Source organism: Rhinopithecus bieti, unplaced genomic scaffold (genome assembly GCF_001698545.2).
Source record: "Rhinopithecus bieti isolate Rb0 unplaced genomic scaffold, ASM169854v2 scaffold_5889, whole genome shotgun sequence".
NCBI classification, from domain to species: Eukaryota; Metazoa; Chordata; class Mammalia; order Primates; family Cercopithecidae; genus Rhinopithecus; species Rhinopithecus bieti.
The window spans coordinates 1274746-1292564 of NW_016805277.1; the positions used below are offsets into that span (position 1 = coordinate 1274746).

Below are 17819 nucleotides of genomic sequence, written 5' to 3' on the forward strand. Positions count from 1 at the left end.
TTTTTTTTTTTTTTTTTTTTTTTTTTAAATCCAAACTACACCTAGAAAACTGCTTTCTGAAACATTCCTTAGTCTGTGGCTCACCTGATAATCTACCTTATCAGGAGGTAAGAATTCTGTCTGGGCCGGGCGCGGTGGCTCAAGCCTGTAATCCCAGCACTTTGGGAGGCCGAGACGGGCGGATCACGAGGTCAGGAGATCGAGACCATCCTGGCTAACACGGTGAAACCCCGTCTCTACTAAAATACAAAAAACTAGCCGGGCGACCTGGCGGGCGCCTGTAGTCCCAGCTACTCGGGAGGCTGAGGCAGGAGAATGGCGTACACCCAGGAGGCGGAGCTTGCAGTGAGCTGAGATCCGGCCACTGCACTCCAGCCTGGGCGGCAGAGCGAGACTCCGTCTCAAAAAAAAAAAAGAATTCTGTCTCAACTCAGGATCCATTTGGATCGGTGGCCTACCTATGGGCAATGAGAGGAATCATATTAACTGTCACTGTCCATCCTCTGATGCTTTGTAGTCTGTAGTAAAATACGTACTGTCCCATCTAAAAAATGAGAATTGTGTTACCCTAAATGTCAGATAAGTTGGTGTTTCTCAGCTCTCCAGCTCTAAAGAATCTCTGCTGGGATCTCTTTCTGTAGGAATAAGTAAACACAGATCTTCAGAGGCAAGCGTTTTAGAACTTATTGAAGACTTTTGGTCATATGGAAACTTCATTCAACAAAGAGTGCACCCTTAAAATCTCTACTGTCATTGGGTATCTGCGTGTGTGTGTGTATATACATACATACATATACATACATATATATAATGAAAAGCAAGCCAGGCAAGATTGTTTCTTCCCCAAAGTTCACTCTGTCTGTTCTTTCTTTCTTTTTTTTTTTTTTTAAGTTAGAGACAAGATCTTGGTATGTTGCCCAGGCTAGAGTACAATGGCTGTTCACAGGTGCAGTCACAGTGCACTACAGCCTTGACCTTCTGGCCTCAAGCCATCTTCCCACCTCAGCCTCCGGAGTGGCTGGGATTACAGATGCATGCTGCGCACAGCTCACTCTGCCTTTTCTAAAGTTAGGACTCCTGGGGCTAGGTGGTGGTGGTGTTGGTTACCCTTCTGATTTTGGTTTGGAAGGTTTTCACAATGACTGCAGTAGGGTCAGAGGCCTCTGCATGTGGTCCTATCAGTGATGGATATGGGCCTGAAGCCCTGCTCATCCACACACACTAGACCAAATGAGGAGATAGGGTAAAAAGACTATCATCTGAACAGATTTCTTGGAAATCAAAGAACAGAAAATAAAAACTGAGGCTGGGTACAGAGGCTCCATGCCTATAATCCCAGCACTTTGGGAGGTGGGAAGATCGCTTGAATCCAGGAATTCAAGACCAGCCTAGGTAACGTAGTAAGACCCCATCTCTACAAAACAATTTAAAAAAATAGACAGGCATAGTGCTGCACACCTGTGTGTAGTTCCAGCTACTTGGGAGGCTGAGGTGGGAGGATTGCTTGAGGCTAGGAGGTTGAGGTTGCAGTGAGCCATGATAGAGCTGCTGTACTCTAGCCTGGCCAATGAGTGAGACCTTGTCTCAGAAAAGAAAGATGGAGAGAGGATGAGTGACATTGACACTATTTAGTCCCTATTCTTACCTACACTAGAGCTAGAGCTTTTTTCCTTGATGTTGTGTCAGACAGGAATGCCTCTTTAGAATATAAACCAGTGGTCCTAACCCAAGTCCTTTCTTTCCCAGCCTCATAGACTAATGAACCAGTGAACCCAAAGTATCCTTGAATGTAGCCCCTTCCAGCCTCATTTGTCTTGGAGAATGTTGCTGTTAGGGGTCTGAGGCAGGTCTTGGTCCTCACCTAATATGACAGAGAGGCAATGAACAGTAAAGAGGTCAACCTTGAGCTGTGTGGACCTAGTGACTAAAGTTCTTGCTTTGCTATGAAAGTTGGCACCAAAATCTCATGCTTCTAGGGCTGCATTTTCCATTCCCTCTGACACTTTCATAGTAAGAATGTTGAATTTTCCCTAGTAGGTGTGAGCTGGTAGGTAGTCCTTCAAATTGAGTGTTACTTTACTTCAGTGTAGGCATTTGCAAAGTGGGGATGATTCTTACTTCAAACTTTATTGGAGGATTCAGTGGAAAAATGAATGTCTATGAGTACCTGGCACTTAGTAGGCTCTCACTGCTTCATTCCTGCCCTGGTTTCCCTCTAAGCCCAAGGAGGAAAGATGGGAAAGCTTTTCAACTTAGATTTACACAAAACAGGTGCCCACAATCATCCCATGCAACCAGGGTCCATCCCTGCAAAGGGCTGCAAAAGTGGACCTTTTTGGTTTAATTTGTGGCGCAGAGCCCAACGGGCAATCTGGCACCCATTAGATGCTAGGTAAATTGTCAGACACTAGGTGCACTGTCACCCCTGTACCGCTGGATCTAGAAGGTCTGGAGCTTGTGCAGCCTGTGGGTATGCGCCTTTCATTGTGAGCATGGCCTTTGCTCCAGCACTTGCTATGTAGCAGGAGGCTTATCCTGGAGTTTTTTTGTTTTTGTTTTTTTGAGATGGAGTTTTGCTTTTGGTGCCCAGGCTGGAGTTCAGTGGTGCGATCTTGGCTCACTGCAACCTCTGCCTCCTGGTTTCAAGCGATTCTCCTTCCTCAGCCTCCTGAGTAGCTGGGATTACAGGTGCCCGCCACCACACCCAGCTAATTTTTTGTATTTTTAGTAGAGATGGGGTTTCATCATGTTGGCCAGGCTGGTCTCAAACTCCTAACCTCAGGTAATCCACCAGCCTCACCCTCCCAAAGTGCAGGGATTACAGGCGTGAGCCACCATGCCCAGCCTGTCCTGGAGTTTTGTCCTACAAACTGACTAGATTCCTTATCACTCTGGCTGTGAATTTTGGGCCCCAGCTCACTACAGAACCCAATTCCCCTTAAATCAGCTATTTTCAACATCTCAGGTGGTAAGACTATGACTCAGATTCCTTCTTTTTGTATTCACCAAATTATCTTTTATGATGATTTTCTACTTTTTCAACAAAAAACAGAACTGCTATTTAAGCCGGGAGTGGTGGCCCATGCCTGTAATCCTAGCTACTCAGGAGGCTGAGGCACGAGGATTGCTTGAGCCCAGCAGTTTTGAGTCCAGCCTGGTCATACGAGACCCTGTCTCTAAATAAATAAATAAATAAATAACAACTGAGGTGGCACATGCCTGTAGTCCCAACTACTCAGGAGGCTGATGTTGGAACTGCTTGAGCGTAAGGGTTCCAGGCTGTAGTGAGCTGTAATCATGTGACTGCATTCCAGACTGGACAAGAAAGTGAGACCCACTTAAAATGTGCCCAGAAGCTCAGAGCTTGGACCCTAGAGGTCCCCTGTTATTCTACAGGACTCCTGCCGACAGCCTATGCATACTTGGCCAGAAGCTGTCTGGAAACCAGTTCTCAATCTTTGGCTTGAATAAAATTTCAGTCTTTAGTACTTGTATTGTTATTCTTAGAGCCTAATCCCTGACTTGGTTTTGAGAGGAAGCCATAGTGATTGTAGTCTCAAGCTGCCCTGTGCAAAAGAAGACCAAGCCCCAGTCAAAGAATTAATGTAGCAAGACCCTGTCTCTACCAAAACAAACAAACAAACAAACAAAAAAAAACTGTCTAAGCACTAAGACAGGAACTTTTTCCTACAGATTAGTTTATCAAACTTGACACCTCCAAGCCCTGGTATTGCCTTGGCTGGCTTGCAGAAGGTTGTCTTTATTCTAAAGGCAACTTTCCAGCTGATGTTCCAGGGTTTCCACCTCAAACCACAACCTTATGGCCCATACAGGAATATTCCTATGACCAAAGATCTCTGCTACACAGCAAGGTCACCAGTTTAGCTTTCCTTTGGAGTGCTATTTCTCATCTGTAGCTGAAACTAATAACACGGGCTGAAGTCTCTGGACTTCACCCTGTTGTCTGCCCAGTATGGTCATTAGGCCAAGCAAAAGCATCTTTTTCTATAGGAAGGGGAAAATATCCCTCAGATTTAAAATGAGGTTAACAGCTAAGCAACTTCCTGTTGTTTTCTTTGTACTAACATCAACACAAAAACATAAAATTTCCAATTCAATCTTATACAATGACTTTATACAGGGGCCAGCCAAAGAACTTCAAACCTTTCTGTTTGATATTCTCTTGTTCAGGAGTGTGGGTTATGGTATTGGCAAAAGATCTTGTTTGTAAAGGGGAAAAGGAAGAGGGCAATATATCCCTTGGGCTTCAGAAATAAAGCAGTAAAACCAACCTTTTGCTCTTTATTTGAGATGGAGTCTTGCTGTATCACCCAGGCTGGAATGCAATGGCGCAATCTCAGCTCACTGCAACCTCCGCCTCCAGGGTTCAAGCAATTCTCCTGCCTCAGCCTCCTGAGTAGCTGGGATTACAGGCGTCCTCCACCACCCCGGCTAATTTTTTATTTTAGTAGGGACAGGGTTTCGCCACATTGACCAGGCTGGTCTCCAATTCCTGACCGCAGGTGATCCACCTGCCTCAGCCTCCCAAAGTGCTGGGATTACAGGCGTGAGCCTCGGCACCCAGTCCCCTTTGCTCTTAGGGGGATTTGCCTCAAGTGCTTTTATGTTTGCATTTTGGCAGTCTTAAAGACACAGTAGGGAACAACTCCTGCATTCCAGAAGAATGACTAAATTGTTCAGGTTGATGGAACCCGAGGGGATCTTTTCAGAGACAGGCTTCGATTCCCTTTACAGGAGTTCCCAGCCCAGTGGCACTTTATGAATCTGTCTTCCAAATAAGACTTCAGAGGAGCCAACCTCCCCTAAAAGACTACAGAAGTATCATACTTGTAACCAAGACTGTTACTATTATATAAAGACTTTCTCTAATTGGCTAAAAGGTTACTTTGCTTTCTCCAGGCAGAGCCCACTCTGTTATATATTAGAGTCTTCCCAAATATATTGATCCAGAAGTCACTGATGAACAAAAGCAACATGTGGCCAAGCTTTAGCATTTACTTCCTGAAAGTTATTTCATTTGCAAGTTTCTCACGCAAGTCTGAATCTTCCGTATGGCAAAGAGAACTCTGAAGCCCAAGTTCTTCCAGGGTTCTTGATTTCAGCCATCAAGGAACTAATGTTGAGCTGTGGAGCAGTCAGATAACCAACAAGGTTTGTAATGGGCACAGCTCATTCATCTTTTTGGCTCAACTAAAAATTCCTAGGCCATCCTGTGAACACAAGAAGCACTAAAACCTCAAGATATTTCTGACAACATTGTTTTAAAAAGCTGTAGTGATGGTGAGGAGAATTCATTGAAGGAAGAATGGCACACATTTAATTGTGTCTTCTTTGTTCAAACAATAAAGAAAAAGTCCTTTCAACAATAAAATTTAGTTTCTAATATCTTTACTGTCATATACTAGAATGACTGATGACAACTAATCTTTCCTCCCTCTGGTAACAGTTCATTCCCCCCGTAACTAGATGGGAACTAAAGTAATAGAGCTACCATCTTGGCATAAGGCCTCTGTCCTACGGATAATTTCATTTACCGTGAATAGCTTTCCAACTATTCACTTTTCTATTTAAAAACATGATTCTCACATAACTCAGATTCCACTTGGACTCTACATTGTTGAATGCAATGGAAAAGAACTGTCATAAATACCATCAAGACTACAAAATTTGATCCCTACTTCTTAAAACCTGGGAGAACTGAAATATGAAACACCTTAGACGTAACTCTGAAGTATACTATGATCCTCAGGGTTATCTCTTAAAGAATACTAAATGAATAAACTAAGTAGGCAGTTAACTTTGTTTAATGAGCATTAAACAGACTGTTACTAATACCACACCTTTAATAACTTACTTCTCTGCTATCCTCCACCTACATGAGTGAATTTAGAGCTGTGGAGCAGTCAGATAATCAACAAGGTTTGTAATGGGCACAGCTCATTCATCTTTTGGCTCAACTAAAATTCCTAGGCCATCCTGTGAACACAAGAAGCATGGAAAGTTATTCATATTAATGAAACTTGGTGTGTGGGGTGGGGGGGTGGAGGAGAGAAATCCTACAGACTCAAGGATATTTCCAGGAAGGGGAAAAATGTGGCTTATTGATAAGTCAGTCCTTTATATAGAAACCAGAAAGTGTTCCTAAAGTCAGTGGAAAACGGTAGTCAAGAAAGCCTTTTCAGCTGAGTGCAGTGGCTCATGCCTGTAATCCCAGTGCTTTGGGAGGCCGAGACAGGATGATCAGTTGAGCCCAGGACTTTGAGACCAGCCTGGCCAACATAGTGAGACACTGTCTCTACAAAAGTAAAAAAATTAGTCGGGTGTGGTGGCATGCACCTGTAGTTTCAGCTGCTCAGGAGGTTGAGGTGGTAGGATGGCTTAAGCCTGGGAGGTTGAGACTGCAGTGAGCTGCCTGGAGGCACTGCACTCCAGCCTGGGAAACAGAGCAAGACCCTGTCTTGGAAAAAAAGAAGGAAACCTTTTCTCTAGAGTAGACACAAGTCTGTATAAAACTAAATCAAAGTATTTCCACAAATTGGGATGAATGTTGAAGCTCTATAGAATTTCTAAAACCAATCTCAACCTCTGAAAAGATAGCACATTTCTGGATAAGACCACATAGGGTTCAAATCCTAGTTCTATAACTTACTGGCTGGTTGATCTTGAGCAAGTCACTTCATCTATCTGTGCCTAGTTTCATCATCATCTTTTTTTTTTTTTTTTTTGAGACGGAGTCTCGCGCTGTCGCCCAGGCTGGAGTGCAGTGGCTGAATCTCGGCTCACTGCAAGCTCCGCCTCCCAGGTTCACGCCATTCTCCTGCCTCAGCCTCTCGAGTAGCTGGGACTGCAGGCGCCCGCCACCTCGCTCGGCTAGTTTTTTTGTATTTTTTAGTAGAGACGGGGTTTCACCGTGTTAGCCAGGATGGCCTCGATCTTCTGACCTCGTGATCCGCCCGTCTCGGCCTCCCAAAGTGCTGGGATTACAGGCTTGAGCCACCGCGCCCGGCTCATCATCATCTTTATTGTTTTTTTTTGAGCCAGAGTCTTGCTGTTGCCTAGGCTGGAGTGCGGTGGTGAGGTCTTGGCTCACTGTAACCTCTGCCTCCCAGGTTCAAGTGATTCTCCTGCCTCAGCCTCCCGAGTAGCTGGGATTACAGGCACATGCCACCATGCCTGGGTAATTTTTGTATTATTAGTAGAGACGGGGTTTCACCATGTTGGCCAGGCTGGTCTTGAACTCCTGACCTGAGGTGATCGGCCCACCTCAGCCTGCCAAAGTGTTGGGATTACAGGCGTGAGCCACTGTATTTGTGAATCTGAAATGAAATAATGTATATTAAAAGTGCTTAGAACAGTACCTTTCACAGATTATTCTGTGCTAGGGGTATTGTTACAGTGAATTGCACCACACATGCATTTAAACTTTTTAACATGAATCCATCAATATAACTTTGTACCAACATAAATAAATGTATTTCAGTTCTAGCCCTAGCATACATTTATGAAACTGACCTAGAGTTTAAAGTAAACACTTCGTACAACTCAACCTTATAAATCGAAGGTTTATATCTGCTACTTAACCAAAGAAATAGGAATCTGTTCCAAGGCTGCAGAAAAAAGTGAGGATTGAAAAAAGCATATAGATTGAACCTTCTTAAGGATTTTCTCGAAAAGGAATGTGGATGCTATGAGTTTTATGCATGTGTTGAATTTTGTTGGTTAGAACTCACTGACCTCCCTGCAAAGTAACTTCTTTATAATGATCTACCAATACTTGAAATGTTCCTGTTTTAAACTGGGAAAGGCAAAAACAGGTCAAGAATAAAAATCGATGTTGAAGTAGTAACCAGATAGCATTTAATGAAATAAGAGGGGAGACCCTCATGGCTACTGTATATTTAATCTAAGAGTTACTGGAGTGAATGTCTATAATTTGTTTTGGAGCTAAACTATAAAAGCACCACACAATTAAAGCATCTTTTTGGGAGCCACGATTCCAGTGAGTGAATTCCCATTGGTATCAAAGTTCCCTAAGATCATACACTTACCCCAGAATTTGCCAAGTAATAGCTTTTATTTTATTTTATTTTTTTTTGAGACGGAGTCTCGCTCTGTCGCCGGGGCTGGAGTGCAGTGGCCGGATCTCAGCTCACTGCAAGCTCCGCCTCCCGGGTTCACGCCATTCTCCTGCCTCAGCCTCCCGAGTAGCTGGGACTACAGGCGCCCGCCACCTCGCCCGGCTAGTTTTTTGTATTTTAGTAGAGACGGGGTTTCACCGTGTTAGCCAGGATGGTCTCGATCTCCTGACCTCGTGATCCGCCCGCCTCGGCCTCCCAAAGTGCTGGGATTACAGGCTTGAGCCACGGCGCCTGGCCGCTTTTATTTTTTAAGACGGGGTATTGCTCTGTCACCCAGGCTGGAGTGCAATGGCATAATCACAGCTCACTGCAGCCTCAACTTCCTAGGCACAAGCTATTCTGCCACCTCAGCCTCCTAAGTAGCTGTGACTACAGGCAAGCGCCACTATGCCCAATTGATTTTATAAAAATTTAAAGTAGAGACAAAGTCTTATTATGTTGCCCTGGCTGGTCTCGAAGTCCTGGCCTCAAGTGATCCTCCCGCCTTTGTCTCCCAAAGTGCTGGGATTACAAGTGGGAGCCACCTGGCCCAGCCCATAATCATTTATCTAATCAATGTTAAACATTGCATAATGAATAGAAGCTGCAGATATTGCCATACTGTAACCCAATCTTATGGATATGACAAGAAACTCCTGGGGTTACTGAAATAGCTGTTTTATCTACTAGAGAGACTACACAGGTGGTTCAACAGAATTTACTTGTATATTTTCCATTTTCTATACTATTTGAAGGCATAGGATAGTTTTGTATTAGCTTTCTACAATACTGTGTTTTAAATTTATCCAGTAAACTAAGATGCAGTACAACTTTTATACAACTCAGGAGATTAAAAAGAAAAAAAAAATCTCCACAAGAAGCAGCAACTCGGCAGGCCCTGGCATTAAAACATTTCCCAGAATAAACAGATATGCATTGCATTAAAGGTAATTTTCAAATATTTAAGTTACACCAAGATTTCCCTCCAAGATGTGCCTTTCTCAAACCAATGCAATCAATTCATTGCTAATACTGGGGCATGAATTTTTGGCAAATGTTTATGGTTTTACTTTCTTCATTAATCAAAAATTTTTAAAAGTGCTACCAAGCAGCAAAACAAGTCGCATCAGTTCTCTGCTCGTGGCAGAAGTGCCAACTGTGAAACCGCAAAAGGTACAGTTTTAACAGTAAGTAATGCATGAAGAAACTAACAAATGGCCTAAATACAGAGTTGGACAGAACCAAACCAGTTATGTCTAGAATTACTCAATTGAAACTAATATAGGTACATTCAAAATAAAGTTGGAGATTATAGTTGCTATTTAGAATCAAATTTGAAGACTTCCTTGATAAAATGTAAGAATGTTCTTTTGAAATTGTAAATGAAACTATCAATAGATGGAGAGCTAGAGACTTATTAACCCCTCCTACACACATAAGGAAATAAGTGACAAAGTCTCTTGCACTGAAGTTATGTATTTTAACAGCTTTACATGTAATATTCATATATAAAAAACTTTAAGTGCTTTTCTCCAATTTAAAATCTAAAGAATTCAAAATAAGGCATTCAATATTTGAAAAAAGTACAGATTTACAAAATGTGTATATTCTGTCATGAAAACTCCACACCAACATTATACACTTGGAAAAAAATACAAACAGGATATATTACAAATTTATGCAGCAATAACTTAGTTCACACCATGCAATAAAAAGTACATTAATCAAGATACACAAGCTTTTGTAGGTTCTAAACTGAAGGACTTTTTTCTTTTTTTTCTGCAGAATCCTTAAAACCTGTGGCACTTAAAATTTGTTAGCCTTTCTACTGAGAGGTAAATTATACACAACAATGATGAAAAAGATTAACAGACCAGTTGTCTATTATGAATCATTCCAGCTTTGTTCAACAATGGCCGAAACTCTTTTCTCATATTCTCGTTTGTTTTCCTGATAAAGCTGTGCTGCCTGGCTATTGGCTGGACTGTTAGGATTCGGTTCATCCAGCAGAGACTAGGAGGAAAGAAAAGAAAAAACAGATTTGCTTAGTTATTCTTTATACTAACAGGGGTCAGATATGGAATATATTACAGAGAAGTTATACAAAACAATAAATTACTTCAGAGATTAACATGTCATATAATTTTGGGTCTAAATACTTTTAGAAATGATTTGATAAATCCTATGAGGTTTCCTGCTGCTAAGGAACTTAAGCTTCGGAAATAATGTTCTCAATTGCCAAGACCTACAATTTCGGCTGGGTACAGTGGCTCGCGCCTGTTATCCTAACACTTTGGGAGGCCAAGGCAGGAGGATCCCTTGAGCCCAGCAGTTCAAGATCAGCCTGGGCAACATAGGGAAACCCTGTTTCTATTTAAAAAGAAAAAGAGGTCAGGTGTGGTGGCTCATGCCTGTAATCCCAGCACTGTAGGAGGCCGAGGTGGGCAGATCACCTGAGGTAGAGAGTTCGAGACCAGCCTGACCAACGTGAAGAAAACCCCGTAATTTCTAAAAATACAAAATTAGCCAGGTGTGGTGGCATATGCCTGTAATCCCAGCTACTCAGGAGGCTGAGGCAGAAGAATTGCTTGAACCCGGGAGACAGAGGTAGTGGTGAGCCAAGACTGCGCCACTGCACTGCAGCCTGGGCAACAAGGGTGAAATTCCGTCTCAAAAAAAAAGAAAAAAGAAAAAGAAAAAAATAATTTCAAAGAAATCAGAAAAGAATATTCTTAAGCATATTGAGATTTTCTCATTAAACCAAGGAAATGAACAGCTTAATTTGGTTAAGATATAATATCAATAAATCTGTCAGTATCCAACATTTTCCAAGGTTAAACTCTACTACTGCAGTTACTTTGCAAATGTCTGACAGTAAAAGTTGGGGGATGTCTTATTTCCTTTAATCAACAAAACATATACATTTAGCAGGAAAAGAGTGAGATAGGAAGGTTGAAAAACAATGCTTGTACGATGACCAGAATTGGCCTGGCACAGTAGCTCACGCCTGTAATCCCAACACTTTGGGAGGCTGAGGTGAGCGGATCATGAGGTTGGATCGAGACCATCCTGGCTAACATTGTGAAACCCCATCTCTACTAAAAATACAAAAAACTTAGCTGGGCATAGTGGCATATGCCTGTAGTCCCAGCTATTCAGGAGGCTGAGGCAGGAGAATCACTTGAACCTGGGAGGCAGAGGTTGCAGTGAGCCAGTATTGAGCCACTGCACTCCAGCCTGGGCAACAGAGCAAGACTCTTGTCTCAAAAAAAAAAAAAAAAAAAAAGACCAGAATTAAAGAAGTGTGACAGAAAAAACTTTGCTTCACGGACACAAATTAGGTCTGACCTGTGAGAACATACAACTTACACAATCAGGAAAGGGACTGCAGACTGGATCCCATGCAGGCACTACTGAAAGAGAAGTTAGCTGAAAAGCATGGATTCTTGTCCAAGCTCTGCCATTGGTTACCTGTGTGCGAAGCAGGTTACAGTGCTCCTAAAGGAGCTGACTGTATCCTACAGAATACTGACAAATTATAATACATCCTTACACACACTTACCTGAATTGAAGTTAAGATAGAAGATACATCGTATGTTGGACTCCATCGATTCTGAAGGATATCTAAACATATGCTACCATCAGCATACACTGCAAAGACAACACTAAAATTGGTTACACATTCACTTTGTCATATCTAACAGTTAAGAGAAATCTTTACCACAAACAGAATGCTTGGCTTAGATGTTTTAAATATTAGGTAATAAATAAATTCTTCTGTATCAAAGGAAAACCTGTCTTAAAACTAAGGTTTTTTTTTTTTTTTTTTTTTTTGAGACGGAGTCTCGCTCTGTCGCCCAGGCTGGAGTGCAGTGGCCGGATCTCAGCTCACTGCAAGCTCCGCCTCCCGGGTCCACGCCATTCTGCTGCCTCAGCCTCCCGAGTAGCTGGGACTACAGGCGCCGCCATCTCGCCCGGCTAATTTTTTGTATTTTTTAAGCGGAGACGGGGTTTCACTGTGTTAGCCAGGATGGTCTTGACCTCCTGACCTTGTGATCCGCCCGCCTCGGCCTCCCAAAGTGCTGGGATTACAGGCTTGAGCCACCGCGCCCAGCCAAAAACTAAGGTCTCTTATTCTGCACCTGCTATAGTTTGAATGTTCCCTCCAAAACTCATGTTGAAATGTAATTGCTGGAGGCCGGGCGCGGTAGCTCATGCCGGTAATCCCAAGCACTTTGGGGAGGCTGAGGCGGGTGGATCACCTGAGTCAGGAGTTTGAGACCAACCTGGCCAACATGGTGAAACCCCGTCTCTACATAAAAAATAAAAATTAGCCGGGGGAGCATGGCATGGTGCGCGCATGCCTGTAATCCCAGCTACTCGGAGGCTGAGCAGGAGAATCGCTTTGAACTCAGGAGGCAGAGTTGCGTGAGGCCGAGATCACACCACTGCACTCCAGTCCTGGATGACAAGGGTAAGACTCTTCCTCAAAAAATAAAAATAAAAAAAATTAAGTTAGAAAAAAAAAAAAAGAAAATTTAAATTGGCCACTGTAATACACTGTTGACGAAGTGGGACCCGTTAAGAAGTCTTAGGCGCCGGGCGCGGTGGCTCAAGCCTGTAATCCCAGCACTGTTGGAGCCAGAGACGGGCGGATCACGAGTCGGCGAGATCGAGAACCATCCTGGCTAACCACGGTGAAACCCCGTCTCTACTAAAAACTACAAAAAACTACCGGGCGACGTGGCGCGCCTGTAGTCCCACTACTCGGGAGGCCTGAGACATGAGAATGGCCTGAACCCGGGAGGGGCTGCAGTGAGCTGAGATCCGGCACAGCACCCAGCTCTGGGTGAACAACAGCGAGACTCCGTTCAAAAAAAAAAAAAAAAAAAAAAAAAAAGAAGTGCTTAGGTCATGAGCACTGATGGCAGGAGTGGACTCCAGATAATAGGATGAGTCTGGCACTGTTTCTCATGTCTTGTGTGCTCACTTGTCATTCTGCCTTCCACCATGGGATGTCACAGCACCAAGGACCTTGCTTAGGTGTCGGTGCCATGCTCTTGGACTTCCCAGTCTCCAGAACCATGAGCCAAACAAACTACTATTGTTTACAAATTATCAGTCCCTGCTATTCTGTTGTAGCAGAAAATGAACTAAGATTCATTTTCATGTTCTTTCACAGCATGTTACAATCAGGAGGCTTTGAGTTAAATTTCTTCAACACACATGATTTAGCAATCTATTTAAATTCCATATTTCTAAATATTCTTAAAGCTTTTAAAAAACTGCTTATTTTTGACATAGCAATTACACTCTTAGAAATTAAGGAAATAAACGTAGATATGCATGAAGATTGACTTACAGGTTGTTCACTATACTACTACTTATAAGAGTAGAAAGCCAGGTGCACTGGCTCACGCCTGTAATCCCAGCATTTTGAGGCCGAGGCGGGTGGATCATGAGGTCATGAGTTCCAGACCAGCCTGGCCAGAATGGTGAAACCCCGTCTCTACTACAAATACAAAAATTAGCCAGGCATGGTAGTGCACGCCTATAGTCCCAGCTACTCAGGAGGCTGAGGCAGGAGAACTGCTTGAACCCATGAGGCAGAGGTTGCAGTAAGCCGAGATCGTGCCACTGCACTCCAGCCTGGGCAATAGAGCAAGACTCTATCTCAAAAAAAAAAAAAAAAAAAAGTGAAAAACTGAAAACTACCTTGTGGTCCATAAAAGAGGGAACTGGCTAAATAAACAATGACTGATACATTCATATAAACAATAGCAACACAAACACCAGAAATGACACATATCTACTGTTTATAGAGTAAGACATCCACAGAATATTACCTTAAAATATGTTTTATTTATAATTCCCTATTGTGATTAAAAGTTTTATATGAATTCATTTAAAGTATATGTAGTCACAAAAACATTCGTAAGACTGAATGTCAAAATGTAAGTAGTAGATATTTGTAATAGTAGGGTTATGGATGATCTTATTTTCTTGTCCTTTTGTTTTTTTTTTGAGACATAGTTTTGCTCTTGTTGCCCAGGATGGAGTATAATGGTGCAATCTCGACTCACTGCAACCTCCGCCTCCCAGGTTCAAGGGATTCTCCTGCCTCAGCCTCCCACGTAGCTGGGATTGCAGGTGCCCGACACCATGCCCAGCTAATTTTTGCATTTTTAGTAGAGACGTGGTTTCACCATGTTGGCCAGGCTGGTCTTGAACTCCTGACCTCAGGTGATCCACCCGTCTCAGCCTCCCAAAGTGCTGGCATGAGCCACCGTGCCCGGCCTTTTTTTTTTTTCAGATGGATTCTCGGTCTATTGTCCAGGCTGGAGTGCAGTGGTGAGAACTCAGCTCACTGCAACCTCTACCTCTTGGGTTCAAGCAACTCTCCTGCCTCAACCTCCCGAGTAGCTGGGGTCACAGGCACGTACAACCACACCCAGCTAATTTTTGTATTTTTAGTAGAGATGGGGTTTTACCATGTTGGCCAAGCTAGTCTCAAATTCCTGACCTCAGGTGATCTGCCTGCCTCAGTCTCCGAAAATGCTGGGATTACAGGCGTGAGCCACTGCGCCCAGCGGATGATCCTTTTTTTTTTTTTTTTTTTGAGATGGAGTCTGGCTCTGTCACCCAGGCTGGAGTGCAGTGGCGCAATCTCGGCTCACTGCAACCTCCGCCTCCCGGGTTCAAGCAATTCTCCTGCCTCAGCCTCCCAAGTAGCTGGGATTACAGGCACATGTCACCATGCCCGGTAAATTTTTTATATTTTATTAGAGACAGGGTTTCACTATGCTGGCCAGGCTGGTCTCGAACTCCTGATCTCGTGATCCACCTGCCTCAGCCTCCCAAAGTGCTAGGATTACAGACGTGAGCCACCGTGACTGGCCTATCTTATTTTCTTTATCCTTCCTTGTGTTTATGATTTATTTGTGCAATGAGTATACATATTCCTTTCATTAAAAAAAAATCAAGTGACAGGTATCAAAAGTCCTGAACATCTGGGAGGGTTCTTCCCCTTTTAGACTGATTCTGTGAAAATACAAGCAATGAATATAAATATTTGCCCAACTGTGAGACTATCTGTAGAAAAAATGTCTAGAAGTGAGCTGCTATGTATAACAAAGGGTAAATGCATTTAAATGTTACAGATACCACTTCATGGAGCAAACCATAACAGGGAGTGGGGAGCAAATCACACTTAAACACTGTGATTCTTCCAGACTCTATCATAGGCCTTTTTCCTTCTTACCCTTTATACACACACTGGGCAATATTATTTACTCCTGTGGCCTCAGTTACCATCCATGTGCTCAGTACTTCCAATCACTGGCCTTAGCCTAGATCTCTCAGCTTCAAAGCCAACTTACTGTCCATCCCACAAAAACATCAAACTTAGCCGCCTAAAGCAAAAATTGGCAACTGTGTAAAACCCATAGAAGTATAAAACAATTTTAAAGTTCTGAGTAACTATTTCTGAGATTCCAAAAGTAAACCAGAACTCAAAACATCTTATCAACTGATGAATGAACAAAATACAGAATATCCATACAATGGAATATTATTCAGCAATAAAAAATGAATCACAAATACTATTATGTCACAACATAGATGAGCCTTGAAAACTTCATGCTGGGTGACAGAAGTTAGTCACAAAGGACCACATGTTGTAAGACTCCGTTTATATGAAATGTCCAGAATAGTCAAATCTAGAGGGAAAACAGATTAGGGGTTACCCTAGGACTGAAGTGGGGAGGGTTAGGACAAACACAGTTGACTGCTAAGATAATAGTTATGGGGCTTTTGTTGGTTTTAAAGTGGTCATGGTAATGGTTGTGACTATGCTAAAAACCATTTGAGCTGTACAATTTAAGTGGGTGAACAGCTTGGTGTGTAAATTATATTTCAATAAATGTTTTTAAAAAAGTAAACCAGAAAGTTAAATTATAAAAAAGGACTCGTAACAGAAAAAAAGGGAAACCATGCTATAAATATGAAGAGATGTGAAAACCAAATACACTGTGTTTTCTTAAAAATTTGCTTAAGTTGGCCGGGCGCGGTGGCTCAAGCCTGTAATCCCAGCACTTTGGGAGGCCGAGACGGGTGGATCGCGAGGTCAGGAGATCGAGACCAACCTAGCTAACACGGCGAAACCCCGTCTCTACTAAAAAATACAAAAAACTAGCCGGGTGAGTTGGCGGGCGCCTGTAGTCCCAGCTACTTGGGAGGCTGAGGCAGGAGAATGGCGTAAACCCGGGAGGCGGAGCTTGCAGTGAGCTGAGATCCGGCCACTGCACTCCAGCCTGGGCAACAGAGCGAGACTCCGTCTCAAAAAAAAAAAAAAAAAAAAAAAAAATTTGCTTAAGTTGATAACCCTACACTTATACCCCTTACTCATTCTACAGTCTTTCCCACTTTGATTTAAAGACCCTCTTACCATAACTGGTTTGGTTTGACTCAATAACAAGTCTAAGCAAGATAAAGCTACAGTGGAATAAATGGTAAATGACTTAGGAACTTCCCCCAAAAGAGAAACAGAAAATAAAATTAAACCCGTGTCAGACCAAAAAAAAAAAGCAAAAAAGGCAACTAGAATGAAAAAGCAACTTCACAGCAATGAAGCGCCAAAGGTAGTATCTATTACTGGAAAGTCATCTTGATTCCAGACACAAACAAAACACATCTGTCCTCTGGGTAGGGAGCTCTATAATGTATTCTGCAGTACTAGAGACATGACCAAGAGGACCTCTGAAAATGATGTTCTTGAAAGTGAGTTGGCTGATGGGGAACACCACATTTAAATGAGCAAAGGCTGTAGAACTGAAGAGGAGCTTCAAGAATTTGGAGAAGTCTTTCACGTGGTAATTAATAATCCAGAAATATAAATAATAGATGTAAACAGCAAGATGTCAAGGAAGACCAAATGTATTACAAAGTAATTAGCCATCATTTAATGAAGAGTAGTAACAAACTACTCTACCAAGTGAAAATGAGAACAATTCCACTGAAGGAAAAAAATTGAAAATGGTATTAAAGCTTTAAAAACACACAAGCCTCTGACCCAGTTATCCCCACATTTAAAAAACTTAGTCTATTTGTTATGCAGCAATTAAAAAAAACAAACAAAAAACTCAGTAAAAAAATAATTAGTATCTGGAAAGATTTATTTTCAGGCCAGGCACAGCAGCTCACACCCGTGATCCTAACACTTGGGAGGCCAAGGCAGGCAGATCACCTGAGGTCAGGAGTTCAAGATCAGCCTGGCCAACATGGTGAAACCCCATCTCTACTAAAAATATAAAAATTAGCTGGGTATGAAGCTACTTGGGAGGCTGAGGCAGGAGAATCACTTGAACCTGGGAAGCAGAGGTTGCAGTGAGCTGAGATCATGCCACTGCACTCCAGCCTGGCCAATAGAGCAAGACTGTGTCTAAAAAAAAAAAAAAAAAAAAAAAATTAGCTGGGTATGGTGGCACACATCTGCAGTCCCAGCTACTCAGGAGGCTGAGGCTAAAGATCACTTGAACCCAGGAGGTAATGGTTGCAGTGAGTCAAGATCACACCACTGTACTCCAGCCTGTGTGACAGAGCGAGTCTTTTTCTCAAAAAAAGAAAAAAGAAAACACCCCCTTAGAGAAGAACCCATGTCAACTCCTAGAGATCACTGCTTC

General features: G+C 42.7%; 1 protein-coding gene across 1 annotated transcript in view; it reads right to left on the reverse strand.

Annotated features, from left to right (window-relative positions):
* Nucleotides 1-8845: 8845 nt before the first annotated feature.
* The window catches only part of UBE2B (ubiquitin conjugating enzyme E2 B), a 19400-nt gene continuing 10426 nt past the window's right edge, over nt 8846-17819 (reverse strand). Inside the window, exons 5-6 of the mRNA XM_017871979.1 lie at nt 11702-11790; nt 8846-10151 (exon numbers count right to left, since the gene is read on the reverse strand). Of these exons, the coding sequence (XP_017727468.1) occupies nt 10023-10151; nt 11702-11790 (218 nt within the window). The 3' untranslated portion in view covers nt 8846-10022. The remainder of the gene's footprint in view (nt 10152-11701; nt 11791-17819) is intronic.